The sequence below is a fragment of the Artibeus jamaicensis genome, unplaced genomic scaffold, assembly GCF_021234435.1.
Source record: "Artibeus jamaicensis isolate MK-2021 breed Jamaican fruit bat unplaced genomic scaffold, CSHL_Jam_final contig_935, whole genome shotgun sequence".
NCBI classification, from domain to species: Eukaryota; Metazoa; Chordata; class Mammalia; order Chiroptera; family Phyllostomidae; genus Artibeus; species Artibeus jamaicensis.
In genome coordinates, this window is record NW_026522016.1 from 1,495,406 (window position 1) to 1,512,094 (window position 16,689).

General features: G+C 33.8%; 1 protein-coding gene across 1 annotated transcript in view; it reads left to right on the forward strand.

The window, feature by feature from the left end:
• Window positions 1-16,689, forward strand: part of LRP1B (LDL receptor related protein 1B) — a 1,762,610-nt gene that overhangs the window by 1,181,589 nt on the left and 564,332 nt on the right. Inside the window, exons 27-28 of the mRNA XM_053655128.1 lie at window positions 2,344-2,508; window positions 2,840-3,084. Coding sequence (XP_053511103.1) covers window positions 2,344-2,508; window positions 2,840-3,084 — 410 coding nt within the window. The remainder of the gene's footprint in view (window positions 1-2,343; window positions 2,509-2,839; window positions 3,085-16,689) is intronic.

A 16,689-nucleotide genomic window follows, 5' to 3' on the forward strand; every position in this document is an offset into this window, starting at 1 on the left:
ATTTTCTATGTGCTAGCCATCCTGTGCACTAAATTGTTTACATCCACTACTGTGTGCAACTGTCCTGACAAGTGTGACCGTTATACTTTTCATTTACAGAAGAGATAATGGAGTCTGAGGTTAACTGTGCTACAGTGACCATCCCAACCTTGATTACAAGTTGGTCTGACAGGAAAACATACACAATGCCACGATTCATCATTGATATATATTATGTAATGCAATTTTTTGAACTTCCATTTTAATCAAAGTCATTATCTTCCTTCCCTGTTCACAGTACTCATTTAGCATATATACTAAGTTGATTATATAATGGGTTGAATTGTCTTCTAATTGCTTCATATTTGCAATCAATATATTTGGAGAGACTAAATGATCTCAGAAATTGAAGTCAAAATGAATATTCACTTCACATAACTCAACATTTTCTTAAATACATATATTTAAAAGAGAAAACAGGTTTAATTGTATTTTAAATTTTTTTCCAAATGATTATTTTATTTTCTAAGGTAATCCATCAAATTCCTATACTCAGGGGTTATTGAAAATGATGGAAGGATTGAAAAATAGCAAACTGTGTAATTATAACAAAGAACAAATTAATTTTTCCCAATAACTATACTAGCTCACCAAAATGTTTCCAGAGCTAATAATAAGAAAGTTTACTGGACTGTCAGTTTATCTCCAGCCCTCTGTCTTCTCCATTACCAAATCTCCATGCTCTCTATTGGGTTCTGTGTCTACCACAGTAGAGAAGGCAACTAACCATGCTCCTACTTCTATACTAGATATCTTCCCTTTGTTATTTTATTTAATGACATTATTTGAAGAGTTAGATGTTAAAAGCATAAGAACATAAATTAAGCTGTCTACTTTCCATTTTCTATCTGCCACTTGCTAACTACATAACCCTGATCAAGTAGTTTAACTCCTGTAGACTTGTTTGCTCAACTGCAAAGCAATGAGAAGTAGCCATGGCCTCATGGTCACATAAATGAGACAATCTATATAGACCTGAAAATAGTAGCCTGTAGTAACTATTCAAAAATATTAGCTGTGGTAGTAATAGTGCAACCATATTCTATAAAAAATATAGAAACATATACCAGCAGGTTAGGCCCCTGTCAATTAAATATGAACAACCAATTACCTAATCACCTTAAAAATCAAAGCAGGACAGGCTGCATAGAATGCCTACTGTGTGGCACTGTTTGTGTGCCATGAATTTCTAGAGTTACAAAGTATATGATTTGCTTCTGTTTTTCTTCTAGATCTTCTGCCATATGACCTATTTTACTTGTGTGGATCTAAATATCATCACCATACTGATAACTCTTAAATTCATGTCTCCAGTTCTGTCTTCTCTGAGTTTCTCCCTGACATACCATACACATTCCTGCACATGTCTCCTTTTTGATGTCTTGAAATTTCGAGATCAAAAAGTTAAAACTAAACTTTTGATTGCTGTCCACACCCATCCACACTCAATTACTAGCTCTTAAAATCTGTTCCTCCTCATCTTTATCTATTTCACTCAATGTGTCCTTGCATACCCTCTCCCTATTCTTACTCTGAGTTTGCTAAAATGATTAACTGACAGTTACCTGTGATTCCATTCTCTACATCACTCCCTACATCCAATCATTAGCTAATCCTGACAGTTCTACCTTCAAAATACATCCTGGAACCATTAGTTTATCATCACTATTAGCACTATATCTAAATCACTATCTTCTTTGGCTGTCTTTTTAAAATAACTACCTGACATAGCCATACTCTTGCCTCACTATAATCCATGTATTAATGATGTCCTATTTCCTTCCTGCTCAATTGTGCTTCTTACTCCCCTTTAATAAAATCCCAAATAATTGCCCTATCCTACAAGACACACAAAAACATCAACCTCAAATTTATCTTCTTGTTTTTGCTCCTCACTCACCACATTTCTGATACAATGGCTTTATTTCTGTTCCTCAATTTACATTTCCCCCCATTAGAGCCTTTGGATCTGCTGTTTATTTTTATGGGCATGTTCTTATACTTCTCATCTTTCTGTGTGAATATCACCTCCTTGAAGTATTGTTTCCCCAACCTCTTCTCTACATAGGTCATCCACCTGCTATTCTGTATAATAACAAAATTTTCTTCACAGTTTTTTATGAGCTGTAATTATATATTCTTGTCTCCTCCACTGGATGCTAAATCCCTTGAGGGCAAACAGTAGATACATTTCTCTTGTGACTGTTTACCTAAGCAGTGCCTAGCATACCTAGCATATAGTTAGCATTCAGTAAATGTTTGTAAAATGAATGACTAAAATGATAACATTTTCCCTTTTTTCAGAATTCTCTTCTGGACAGATTGGGATGCCAATTTTCCTCGCATTGAATCTGCCTCTATGAGTGGAGCTGGGAGAAAGACTATCTATAAAGATATGAAAACCGGGGCTTGGCCTAATGGACTAACTGTGGACCACTTTGAGAAAAGAATAGTTTGGACAGATGCCAGGTTTAAAAAATAATCACTTTTTCTGTATTTTCTGTTACCTTCCTTTGATAATATTTAGAAATTCAAAATGTTTCTGAATATGTATGTATGATGTATACACACATTGAAATAGGTTTGGATTTTTGCTTGGTTTTATTATAACGGTGGTTTTCTGGCAGTTGGTGATTTTTATTCATTTTTGTTATGGTGACTTTTATTTCCTTCTACTAATTAGATACAGGCTCATAAAATATTTTATAAAATATTTTCTGTCATTTATCTAAGTAATATAATCACATCACTATACTATTGAATGTATTGATAAACTACGAATGTATTTACCTTTCTGTAGGTCAGATGCTATTTATTCAGCCCTCTATGATGGAACAGGAATGATAGAAATCATCCGTGGTCATGAATACCTCTCTCATCCCTTTGCTGTGTCTCTATATGGGAGTGAGGTCTACTGGACGGACTGGAGGACCAATACATTGTCCAAAGCCAATAAGTGGACAGGGCAAAATGTCAGTGTGATTCAGAAAACCAGTGCACAGCCATTTGATCTTCAGATATACCATCCTAGTCGTCAGCCACAGGGTAAGTGGTTGTTACTAATTAACCACCCAGAAAGTATTTCACCTTAATCATTTAATATTTGGACTGTAAAAACATTGTAATCTAAGAGTTATTTATGTATTCTGTATGATGGGAGCAGTTCAAACTTTTATTTCAATTAGTTCAGGATTTTTTCTTTCCGTTTATTTCCTTCACATAGAAATAAATAAGGAAATCTTAGAAATGAAAGGTTTTACACCAAGTCCCCATATTTTAGTCACTGCTAGTGTGTCAATAAAAGAGACCGTGGGAAGTTGTAAAAGGTCTTCAGAATTCAAATCTCTAAACTAAGTAAGATTAGTGAATTAGAGGAAGCTATCAAAGACATAGTCATGTTACCCCCCAAGTAGTTATTGTGTGGTATATTGGAAGGGGGGGGAATGGTGCATAAGGAAGGACAAAACATTTACTTGAGCTTATCCATTTTAAGAGAATTGAATTCACAAGAACATGTCTGCTACCTCTCCACATGTATTCCAAATTTTGGTGCAATAGTAATCTGCATCTTGGCTTTATGATTTCATTTTTATCCACTTAATTCTTGCCAGATATTCTTAATTTAGTCTCACATTTCTTTTTCTTTTTCTGTTTTTTCTGGGATACCATGGCCATTTTGTGCAACATCAACTCACACTTTTATACTTTTTACCTGATGCTTCCCTATTACGATTTGTGTCATATCATCCCAATGTATATAATGCTTTCTTTTCATTGGCATATTTTTGAAACACATGATTCTCAGATGACAAGCTCTTTCCTACAGAGGGTACATTTTCTCTTTTTCTCCCACTTTCAGTGTAGAGTAAGCAGATCTTCCACTTCATTGGCATTTTTGTTCCTGTGGACTACACTTCGAGCCTTATTTTGAATTTGGTTATATTATCTTCTGCTAGATTTGACTGAAAATGCTCTCACCTTTATGGTCCATAAATTTCATGGCTATCCTCTGTCTTTCTTGGATACTTGGTCTTCATTCTCCCTTGGTAGTATTTCTCCCATTAAAATGCCCTCATCTGTAAAATTGTCTGTGCCTTCTCTCTGCCGTAGTCTGTTTGACTCTAGTTCTCTCACAAGATATTTTCAATTTCTCAGTTTCAATTTTCATATGTAATTGATCCTTCATTGTCACATGGGGGTTTTCATGCACCCTGGATTATGTAAGCAATTACTTTAATTATTTCCTATCACTCTGAACTTCTTTACTCCCTTCATCCTACAAGCCTGAAAAATATGAGGATATTAAAAAGAGTAAATAAGGCTTAGTCGTTATTGTATTTAGTAGGCAGTATAAATATAACTAAATTGAAAGTAGTCAAGGAGTCATGAGTCTGGCCAGCAATGTGCCACAGGTACAACGAAAAAAGACATTATTCTCTAAAAATGTCCTTCAGCATGGAGGAACATCCAGCAATTAAAAAAAAAAAAAAACACTCTATACAGAGTACACTTTAAAATAGAATTGGTTTTAATATTGATAAAGGCAAATGTGTACAATGTGTTTTGTTCCCAGACTGTTCAACATTTTTCAGAAACTATAATTTTTATTTGTAGACTAATTTAAATATATTGGACCATGAAAAGTGGCCTGGCCCTATGTACTGCATCATTCCCTTCCCTCAAAATAAAATGTATGCGCTGCATCTCCTGACTGTCTGATTTGCCCACATTAACACGACCCCTAGCAAATTCATAGAATGAGAAGGAACATGATACTTTCAAAGCTTTTCTGACATTTTCACATATATAACGAGGAAGTGGGACAGTCAAGATAATTCAGTAGGTTGGGGTGAAATGTTCTTGACATCTTAAAAAATGATTTATATGTGACTTATCTACTTTGCATAAAATAGGGAAGTTTTTACTGTTATGGATCTAATTTAACATATTTTCCCAAGATTCAGGGAAGATATTCTTGTATTTATACACTTTTAGAGAATGTCACCAATCAAGAAAACTTGCTCTTTCTTAAATGAAATTCTGTCGGTTTCCAGTTTTGAAAATGATCAGAGAAGATTCTACTTTTCCTCATTATAAGGATCACTGAGCATATAACAATCATTATCTATCCTGTCACATGCCTCTGGGAAGTAACACTTCCCATGTTAGGGGGGAAAGAAGAAGATGACTCTTTTATTACCAAGTGTGGGATTACAACACTGAAAATGGAGACAACTTTCAACATTAACACAAGTACAATAATAATAGCTCCTGTTTCTGGTGAATGAATCTGAGGTTCACGAAAAAAATAATAAATTTTAAAAATACATGATGTTCAGTGCTATAGAATTAAAATATGTCTTTTACAATTTAAGTAAAGGCTAGAAATATTATTGATGTTATCTAATCTACCAAGTAAGAAATTAATTAAAATTTTAATGCTGGTTTTCTTACAGGTATTCATTACATGTACAAATATTCAGTTTGGTTATTGGACATTTAAGCATTACTTTTAAAAAAGAAAGTCTATTTTAGATCCTTTGGTTCTTAATATTGTTATGTGAAATTAATAAAAAATAAACCAAAGCTTAAACATATGCAATATAAAAAGGCAATAGTGGGTATTTTAAATTTAAATTTGAAAATGTTTCATAGCATGAGAAAGCTGAGCTTATAGTTAATGGCGTAGCCTTGGAAGCCCAACTGCTAGTTTTAAATCTCAGCCCTATGACATACTGATTGTATGTTTTGGGCAAGACACTTGACCTCTCTAAGCTCCTCTTTCCTCACCTTTAAACTAGGTATAATAATAGTGTCTACATTCTAGGTTTAGTAAGCATGAGATTAATAGTCATTTAATACAAACACATTAAACAGAGTTAATATGGGTGAAGTTCTTAGAAGAGTGTCTCACATAGAATCAGTGTTATATGTTTATATACATAAGTAAATTGAATTTTAAAAAGTAACAGTTGCAATCATATCATTATCCTAGATGCTTTTTGTTGAAACTTAGATTACATTATTTTTTCTGAATATTTTTTTTATTTTTAAAGTGAATTTTTTCTTCTTCTTTTTATTGTTGTTCAAATACAGTTGTCTCCATTATACCCCCCACTTCCCCACCCCACCCAGTTCCACCTCCCACCCTCAATCCTACCCCCGTTTGGCATTCTCCATGTGTCCTTTATACATGTTCTTCGATGACCCTTCCCCCTTTTCTCCCATTGCCCCCTTCCATCTCCCCTCTGGTTACTGTCAGTTTGCTCTTGAACATTTCAATAAATTTTTCTCACATTTAAATAATTCACAATGTCCTTTTAAATTAAGTCAAAAAGTAACTCATTTACTTTAAAAATCTATCTTTGCAACTTTCAAATGTTCAATATAGTATTATTTATTATAATCAGAATACCGTATATTATCCCCACGACATTTATTTTGTAACTGGAAACTTATACATTTTGACCTTCTTTACCCATTTCTACCCCCTGCCCCCACCTCCCTGACAACTATCAATTTATGCACTAGGTGTTATTTATTTTACTTTAGATTTCACATGTATGTGAGATAATGAAGAGGTATTTGTCCCTCTCTCTCTGTCTTATTTCACTTAGCTAATACATTCAAGTTCTACCCATGTTGTCACATATGGCAAGATTTCCTCATTTTTGTCATTAAATAGAATTTAATTGTGTGTGTGTGTGTGTGTGTGTGTTTGTGTGTAACATTTTTTACCAAGTCACCCATTTATGGCCATTTAGATTGTTTTCATGCCTTGGTATTGTAGAAAATGAAGAGTGTATATATTATTTGAGCTAGTTTTTGTTTTGTTTTGTTTTGTTTAATAAATACACAGAAATGTATTGCTGGAACCTATAGTTGTTTGATTTTCAATTTTTTGAAAAATCTTCCACACTGTTTTTTTTAGTGGCTCTACTTGTTTGTATTTTCATCAACATGTGTGAGTGCACCTTTTCCCCACATCCACTTCAGAACTTGTTAATTTTTGTCTTTTTGATGGTAGCCATTCTAACAGGTGTGAGATAATATCTCATTCTAATTTTGATTTGAATTTCCCTGGTGATTAATGGTGTCAAGTATATTTATACATATATGTTGGATATCTGTATGTATTTTTAAATGTCTATCCAGATCCTCTGCCTACATCTAAATATGATTATGCTTTGTTTTTTTTCTATTGAATTATATGTACTTTAATATATTTTTTACCTTAACCACTTATAGGATTATTATGTGCAAATATTTTCTCCCATTTGGTAGGTTACCTTTTCATTTTGTTAATGTTTTCCTTTGCCATGCAGAAGCTTTTAAATTTGTTGCAGTAACTTTTGTTGTTTTCCCTTTGATGCCTTTGCTTTTGATGTCAAATCCAAGTGATCATCACTAAGACAGATGTCAAGGAGCCTACCACCTACATTTTCTTCTGGCTTTATTGTTTAACAACTCACATTCAAGTCTGTAATCCATTTTTAGTTCATTGTTATGTATGGTGTAAAATGGTGCTCCAGTTTCATTCTTTTTTATCTGTCTGTCCAGGTTATCCAACATCACTTACCGAAGGGACTGTTCTTTCCCCGCTGTATATCATTGTTTTTTTTCTGTCATAAATTATTTGATTTTGTATGTTTATTTCTGAGTTCTCCATCCTGTTCCATTTACCCATGTGTCTGTTTTTGCACTCATATTACTATTAAAACAAAAATATTGAATGCCTATATTTAAATACATGATTTAGGAAATATGCACACACACAAAGTGTAGCCCCAGTTTTGCCACAGTTCTGCCATCATTCATAATAAAATAGGGATAGAAACTCGTAAGACAATAATTGCAACTAATATAGAGCTGTTGGTGCCGAATTTGAAATCTAATGTTAGTAAATTAAATCCAACCCTGTATTTAAAGACAGAAATACAACCCAATATGTTGGATTTAGTCTAGGACTAATAATAATTGTAGGTGCTCCAGTTGAAGCAGAAGGGAGGCTAGAGCTACCATTTCAATGCCCAGCTCCACCTCTTATCACCTGGTCTCCACAGAAGCCTTAAGTTTGGCCAGTATGTTTAAACGCTGTGCTGTGTTGCCGATAGGGGTGGAACTGGGGGTGGACATCATATATTTCTAATTATAGGAGTCACACATGGGGATTATGTGTTAAGCATGTAGTTACACTGAAGTAAAGGTGAGATGGAGGAGAAAAGAGCTGCAGAAGAAGCAGGTCGTTTTAAGCATATGACATCTCCAAAAAGGTAAAACTAGAAAGTCTAAGTAGAAAGACACAGAGTAGTACAGTACTTTTACTGTGACAGCCACTATAGAAACTGAAGATAGAAATTTGAATACAAAATTTTAGGAAGTTTGGAACTACAGTTTCACATAAATGTGCTACTTTCACAATGATTAGATAATCACATGTATCCCCCCCATATGCTCTTGGAGATCTATATAATCACCCTGTCCCATTAATGGAACTGGGTACTTTAACCTAAATTCTCTGTATCTATTGTGTATTGGCAACTTATTGCATGTAATTGATACTTATGGACTCCTACTTTAAAAATACATAAGAGAATGCTGTTTTCTTACCACAGAGAAGTTATATAAATAAATAAATGAATATATATATATATATATGTAATTGCTATTTTTATAATGAGCAAAAACACCAAAATTGTAATTCTTTCTTTAAAATGAAAATAAATAATTTACATTTATGAGCCTGGCTAATCTAAATATGTTTTCGCTAAATACAGTTATTAATTGAATTAATGTTAAGTATATTAAAAACAGCAGCAACAACAACAAACTTTTATGATAAAACCTTGCTGAGCTGTATGTGAGTTTTTTTGTTTGGAGAATGTGATTTGGGCTCTCATAATTAAGCATGAAATAAAAATGATTTCATGATCATGACTTTGTAATAATACAGAAGGTATGTACTTATATTTTACTAGTGTTTTACAGCTATTACTCTTAATATATACACAGGTTTGCAGAAAAAAATTCTTCTTCTAAGAGATTTCTTAATTCAAAACCACATACCAATTATAAATGTTTACACAATTCAGTTTTTACCTTCTCCACAGTGAAGATCAACACTTAGGCTTTTATGGTTATTTATTTTTTCCTAACTCTATTTTGGGCACCCAACTAGATCATAAAATATTTGAGTAATGGGGTACCATTTATTTATTCTATAAACTATAGTCTAGCTAAATTATTCAATCATTCATAATAACACTATTAATGTTTATAATAATAATAATAATAACACCTGACACTAGCTAATCCTCATTACAACCCCATGAGGAAGATTATTAGCAATATAGTTTTACAGGTAAAGAACCTGAGGCAGAGAAAGGTTAAGTAATCTGTTCAAGGTCTAACAGAAAGGGGATGATTGCCCAGTGTCTGATCTCATGATGCTCTTGCTTTAACCATCTGCTCTACACGCAGAAGAAATTGGGTTCGTGTTCATTGAAAATTGCCTTGGAATTGCTATGTCACTAGAAGGCTGTAGAGAGTCGAATTTTACACATGCACATAGGACAAACATTCTTTCTTGGAAACTAGAACAGACTAAAATTAATGACCAGGATGAATAAAATCATTGTTATTACAGATGAATTTGAATGTAAGCATAATAGTAAATACAGTTTTAAAGTTATGAGGGTGTGGTCCTAGAAACAAACTTAGTTTGTTTAGCTTAGTTTAATTACTTAGTTTAGCTTAGTTTAATTACTTCCTCTTTACAATCACTATCTCCTTACTTGAGTCAACTTAATTTATCTTATTTTATCATTTGCAAATTGAAGAAGTTAGAAGAAAAGTGGGAATAAATGGGAAACCAGAGTGAGCACAGATCAGAGCATGGTGAGATTTAAGTAATCCCCTTACAAAGGAATTTCCATTTTTATCCTCTAGTATGTGTGGTTATAATGATCTCAAACTTAAACGTGCATTAAAATTACCTGGAGGGCTCATTAAAACACAGATTTCTAGGCTCCACTCAAAAGCTTCTGATTCAATAGGCTTGAGGTTTTGAATTTTTAACAAATTCCCAGGAAATGCTAACACTGTCTTAAGAACCATGCTGCCCAACTAGAAGGAGAAAAACATTAAAAATAATTGTCAAAGGAGTGAAAAGAGCAGATTTACACATTAGAAACTTAACTCCATCTGTGCAAGGGATAGGTGGCAGGAGGGGATGCCAATAAGAGGCTAATTAGTAAGGGTGCTACTTCATTAGCCTTACTAGTAAGTACTGATCAGCATGTACCTGATCCAAATATCTGGGAGATTGTTCTAAAAACAGCGAGAATAGTATAGTTGAGATATACTTACAGGCAAAATCAATTAAAACTTGTCATAGAGGTTTATGGAGTGGGAAAGGTTGGAGAGAGAATAAAGAATATGAGATGGCTTTAGCTTTCTAGTTTCTGTAGTTGGCTTCAAAAATCAAAGAGTGACATAGAGACCATGGTCATGGTCTAAGGGAATTGCCTCGAAAACTTAACCCAAGAAAGGCTAGACAGTATTTTAGGATCTATGGGCCGTATGGTCTCCATTGCAGCTCTTCACTCCTCTGTTGTAGTGTGAAAGCAGTCATACAGAAAATGAACATATGTAGCTCTGTTCCAGAAAAATTTCATTTATGGACATTGACATTTGAATGTCATGAAGTTTTAATGTGTAATGAAATATTATTTTCTATGTTGTTTTCATCATTGAAAAAAGTAATTCACAGGCCAGTATTAGCCCCTCACCTTATAAGGGGAGCCATTTGTAAACACTGAGGAAGAGTAACTTTCTTCTTTTGTATGTGCACCTTCTGTTCAGGAGGTAGGCCATTCTCTCTGTGTCCTCTCTCAGGCCAAAGGTGTTTTCTTAATCACAGCTTCACTTGTGAGTTGACACCCAATGGAGTTGAATTTTTCATGAATCCAGTAAGGTCCCACCACTTGGCTTTTGTTTGTTTGTTTGTTTCTTTGGTTGCTTTGATTGGATTCTTCTCTAAATGACTCTGGAATAGGATTGTCACTTTAAATATAGATTGTTGCAGATACTTTATCCATTAGATTTTCACCTATTACAACCTGTTTTTCTCTCCTTGAAAACACCCTTTCTCTGAAAATGACTCAGTTAACGGGAACTTCATAAATATTTATTACTAAAAATAGTACTGTTTTTCAGAAACTATTTTATTTTACTTTCAAAGAGAGGCTTACAGATTGAGCTGTCCCTTTTAATTTTGTTCTTAAAACCCATAATGACTGGTCAACATACTATCCAATCAAAACGCATAAAGAGAATGAGACATGAGAAGTTTCTTCACAGTTACAATTAGATTAAATATATTTATATAATTATACTCTAAAGCAGGTTCTATCCTCCAGTCCTGATTTTTTAAGCATTCAGGAATTGTTAATGATGAATACATGAATGAATGAGTGTAAAGGGAATTCTTCATTTAGAGAGGCAGTATGTATGTATAATGGTTAGAGCTCATACTCTGGTACCTAAAATATTATTCTTATCTTAATAGTGTGTGGTTGTAAGATTATTTTTCCTTTTCCAAAGTTATATTTACTCTCCATAAAATGGTAGCAATTTATTTTTATAAACACAAATGATCAGTAAGAGGGAAAAAGAAATAATTCTTGTAAAACATTTAGCACATTTCTAGCATATTGTTATACAAAAATAAATTACTCCATTTTGGAAACTTTAGTCTTTCTATTGGTTTCTGTCTCAGTCACCTATCATTTCATGACACTGTAAGGAGAATCTCAGGCTGTTTCTCAAAAACTAATTTTAACATTGAGATGATTTAATTGCTTCCAATTGCTTCGGGAAAAAATGTTTCTAAATAAAACTAAACTTTTTGGACAATATTTGTAAGAAACTGGCTGATTCATTTATGTATTTATTTTTAACAAGAGTTATACATTCTAAGAATATTACTCATATTATTGCTCCTTTAGGGGACAATGTATCACTTATGAAGCTTGAAGAATGAAAGATTTCATATGGGGCTATTAACATATTCTGTTACAAGCAACATTTTTCATGATTAATAAGATCATTTAAGAGAAAAAATAGCCTTAAAACCATGTTTCACTGTGGTGGAGGTAAACATTAAATATTTGTAGGTTAGTTAAATTATTCACTTCCATAGTTTACTATATCAAGATCTAACTACCTGTCAACTAAACCAGATCTATGTATCTATGTATCTATCTATCCATTCCTCTATCTACCTATACCCTCTTACCACATATTATAATTCAGTTTAACTATTGCTTTGGCTTGTATCTTGCAAAGAAAGATTAGTATATTCTGGGAAGTACCACAATGTACCAATGACATGATTATAGGGTTTATTATAATGATGAAATAAATAAAAATAAATTTTTATCTTAGAAGAGGAGGAATTTAAAAATCAAAAGAAAAAAACATTTTAGGAAAAATCCAGTAATACTTGACAATTGATTAAATATTGTAAAGAGAGGAAGATAATTTGAAGTTAAAATTTTATGACTTTGAATCACTGATGACATCTTTAATAAAAATAAACAGAGTGAATCAGAATAAAAAGTAAACTATCACTCTGGCTGGTGTGGCTCAGTGGATTGAGTACTGGCCTGTGAACCAAAGGATCACTGGTTCAATTCCCAGTCAGGGTCACATGACTGGGTTGCAGGCCAGGTCCCCAGTGGGGGACTTGCAAGAGACAACCATACACTGATGTTTCTATCACTCCCTTCCCCTCTCTCTAAAAATAAACAAATAAAATTTAAAAATAAATAAAATAAACTAAAAGATGAATGAGAACAGAAAGTAGACCCTTCTGGCTAGTGTGCAGGAATACTGGGGAAATGGTAGGAGAGAAAAATTGAGATTTTGGGAGGTTGACAATGGGAAGCTATACAAGATTTTTAAGCTACATAGCTACCAGGGGGATCAAAAAATCCTCCTAACTTATTTATAAAAAATGTACTTATTTGTACATGTTTAAACTTCAGTCACCTTTAAGTTAGTCTCCATTACCTGTCTAGATTTTTTTGCACTGCTCAAAACAGTTTTTGAACATGTCTATTTTGATGCCTTGTTGAAAATTCTACTGTTTTTTGTGCCATACATTGATAAACATTTCTCTTTGAGGACTTATTTCATTCAGGGAAACAAATAAAATTCACTCAGGGTATGATTTAGTGAATAGGGAGGGTGGGGCCCAGGGGTCATGCCATTTTTGTCAAAAATTGCTAAACAGTGTGGTATGGACAGGTGTGCTTATAAATAACCCACCATGACATGGGCAAGCACATTGAAAGAGCCTTCAAAAAAATTTCCTAAATTTGAATGCAGCCTCTCACAACAATGCCAGCTAGTACACTGAATCAGATGGGTTCCTAAAACACTCACGTAGTGGAGGAAGACTGCACTACAAGTTGCCCACATTCCAGAAGATAATTCTGTTTTTCGTGTATGTGTTCTCCTCACATATGATCAAATCTATGTTTTACAACAATAACTGTACATGGGGGAGATTGGAAATCAAGAAATTAGAAAGTTAGTGCAGCAATCAAAGCAAAAGATGCAGAAATCTTAAATTAGCCAATGACCATAGAATTAGAGAGAATAGACTACAGCAGTAGAATGAAGACTCAAAAAAGAACTTAGAGACAAAGAGATAGCCAACCTCTCAGCTACAGAGTTTAAAACACAGGATGCTCACAGAAATGGTTGAATATGGTCACAAAACAAAGGAAAAAGGGAAGACTATGTAAAGTGAAATAAAGAAAAATATACAGGGAACCAACAGTGAAGGAAAGGAAACTGGAACTCAAATCAATGATTTGAAATGAAAGGAAGAAATAAATATCCAATGGGAACAGAATGAAGAAACAAGAATTCAAAAAAAAAAAATGAGGAGAGGCTAAGCAATCTCTGGGACAAATTTAAACATTCAAACATCTGAATCATAGGAGTGCCAGAGGAAAGGAGAAATAGCAAAAAAAAAAAAAAAAAAAAAAAACCAACAACTTATTTGGAAAAATAATGAAGGAGAATTTTCCTAATCTGACAAAGGAAATAGACTTCCAGGGAGTTCAGGAAGCTCAGACAGTCCCAAAGAAGTTGGACCCAAGGAAGCACATTACATTACCCAAGATTAAAGATAAGAAGAGAATCTTAAAAGCAGCAAGAAAAAAAGAGACAGTTACCTACAAAGGGGTTCCCATAAGACTATCAGCTGATGTCTCAAAAGAAATCTTACAGGCAAGAAGGGGCTGAATAGAAGTATTCAAAGTCTTGAAAGGCAAGGACCTACATCCAAGATTATGCTGTCCAGCAAAGCTATCCTTTATAATGGAAGGGTAGATAAAGTAATTCCCAGCTAAGGTCAAGTTCAAGGTCAAGGAGTTCATCATCATGAAGCCCTTATTATATGAAATGTTAAAGGGATTTATCTAAGAAAAAGAAAGATCTAAACTATGAAGAGTAAAATGACAACAAACTCACAACTATCAACAACTGAACCTAAAAAACAAACTAAGCAAGAACTAGAACAAGGACAGAAAACAGAAAAATGGAGATCACATGGAAAATTATCAGGGGGAAGAGGGGGAGAGGGGGAGAATGGGGCAAAGGTACAGGGAATTAGAAGCAGAAATGGTAGGTACTGATTACACAGAGGGAGGTTAAGAATAGTATAAAAAATGGAGAAGCCAAAGGACTTATATGTAGGACCCATGGACATGAACTAAGGTGGAGGGGAATGTTGGTGGGTGGGGGAGTGCTGGGGGGAGGGGAAAAAAGGGAAGGAAAAAAATAGGAGAACTGTAATAGCATAATCAATAAATATATACTTAAAAAAGTCAAAAATATAAATAACTATCTTGTCTACTATTCTATTATGTCCCAGTTTTTTACAAAGTAGGTGAAATAAATAGGTCCTCCATAAATATTTATTTAATGCATAAATATAAGTAGTGATATTGAATGTATCTCTGAAGTTTTTTGGTCAACTTGAGTTTAGATATTGTAAAATATTAGTGATTCCAGTGGGCAGAACTCTATTTGAACTCCACCTATTAAGATTGCTTGTAACATTCCACTGACTGGTCAGCTTTCCCCTTCTGGATACAAATCAATGGGGTAGTCCTGGTCCTCCAGGAGTTTACAACCTCTGTGTTGATATTGAATTTTGCAATAGTATTTTTCATATAATAGTATTTTAGGGCTTTGTGTGCTATAACATCCCTTCTGAAATTGATCAACTCTGCTATCATAGTGTGAGAGCAGCCATGAGAGTATAAAACTCTCTATGGAGTTTTGGAGCATGGTTATGTTCCAATAAAACTTTATTCACAAAAATAGTCAGTGGAGCAAATGTGGCTTAAGGGTGATTCTAATATAAAGCAGGGGTTAGCACTAATCCCTGTTTTATAGTGGAATGTAAGTATAATGACCCAATTCTTTAAAAGATAATCTGTTCATAATCTGCTAATTTTAACAGATATCTGTTCAAATGCATAGTTTGATATAAACTTTAAAAAGATTTAACAGCATTATTTCAGAATGAGAAGAGATAAAATTTAAGTAAAAAGTCTGTGGAATTTTCATGCTGTGAAGCAGAAAATATTGAGAATATTTCATTGCAGTGTTATCACTGATATAAATATTGGCTATAAAATCATTGTAGTTTTTACTTTAGTATATATAAATTAAATATCTTTGATTTTAAAAAAAGTATTTGATCACAATCATAGGATGTTGAGAAGAGCTAATATGATTCTAGGCTAAAAAAATAGTCATGTTCAAAGTGAAATCCAAGTACCTATCATTGAGCTGTCATGGATTATGATTTTTTTAATCTATTTTATTTTTATTTTTAAAATGTTTTAAAAATTTATTTATTTAAAAAATTTATTTAGTTATTTTTCAAGTACAGTTTTCTGTTTATTTCTCCCATCCCAGCCCACCCCTCCCTCATGCACCCCACCTCCCTCCCATTTCCACCCCCCTTAGTTATTGTCCCTGTGTCCTTTATACTTGTTCCTCTAAATCCCTCCCATTTTTCCCCTTAAATTCCCTCCCCTCTGCCCTCTGGTCGCTGTCCCCCTGTTCTCTATTTCAGTGAAAATTTTATTTTTTAGAGGGAAAGGGAAGGAGAAAGAGAGGGAGAGAAACATCAATGTGTGGTGCCTCTCATGTGTCTCCTACTAGCCTGCAACCCAGGCATGTACCCTGACTGGGAATCCAACCAGTTACCCTTTGCTTTGCAGGCTGGCACTCACTCTACTAAGCCATTCCAGCCAGGACTGGATTATGATTTTAATGTCCTTGAGAGGAATATTATATGTAATTGTTAAAAAAATTCTATTCTTCCTTTTTCTCTCTACTCCCTTTACTTGTCTTTATTCTTTTTGTTTTTCTTCTTTCTAATCTTCTTTGTTTCCAGTGTTGAAAACTTTGAGTTTTCTCTTTCTATCTACCACAGCTAGGTACCACTGCCTCTAGGTGTCTGTCAGTTGACCAACAGTGCCTTTCCTTCATTCTTCCTCCTCTCCTGCAACACCTTTCCTCCTCAGTAGCCTTCATATCTGCTCCCTTGCTTCTCTA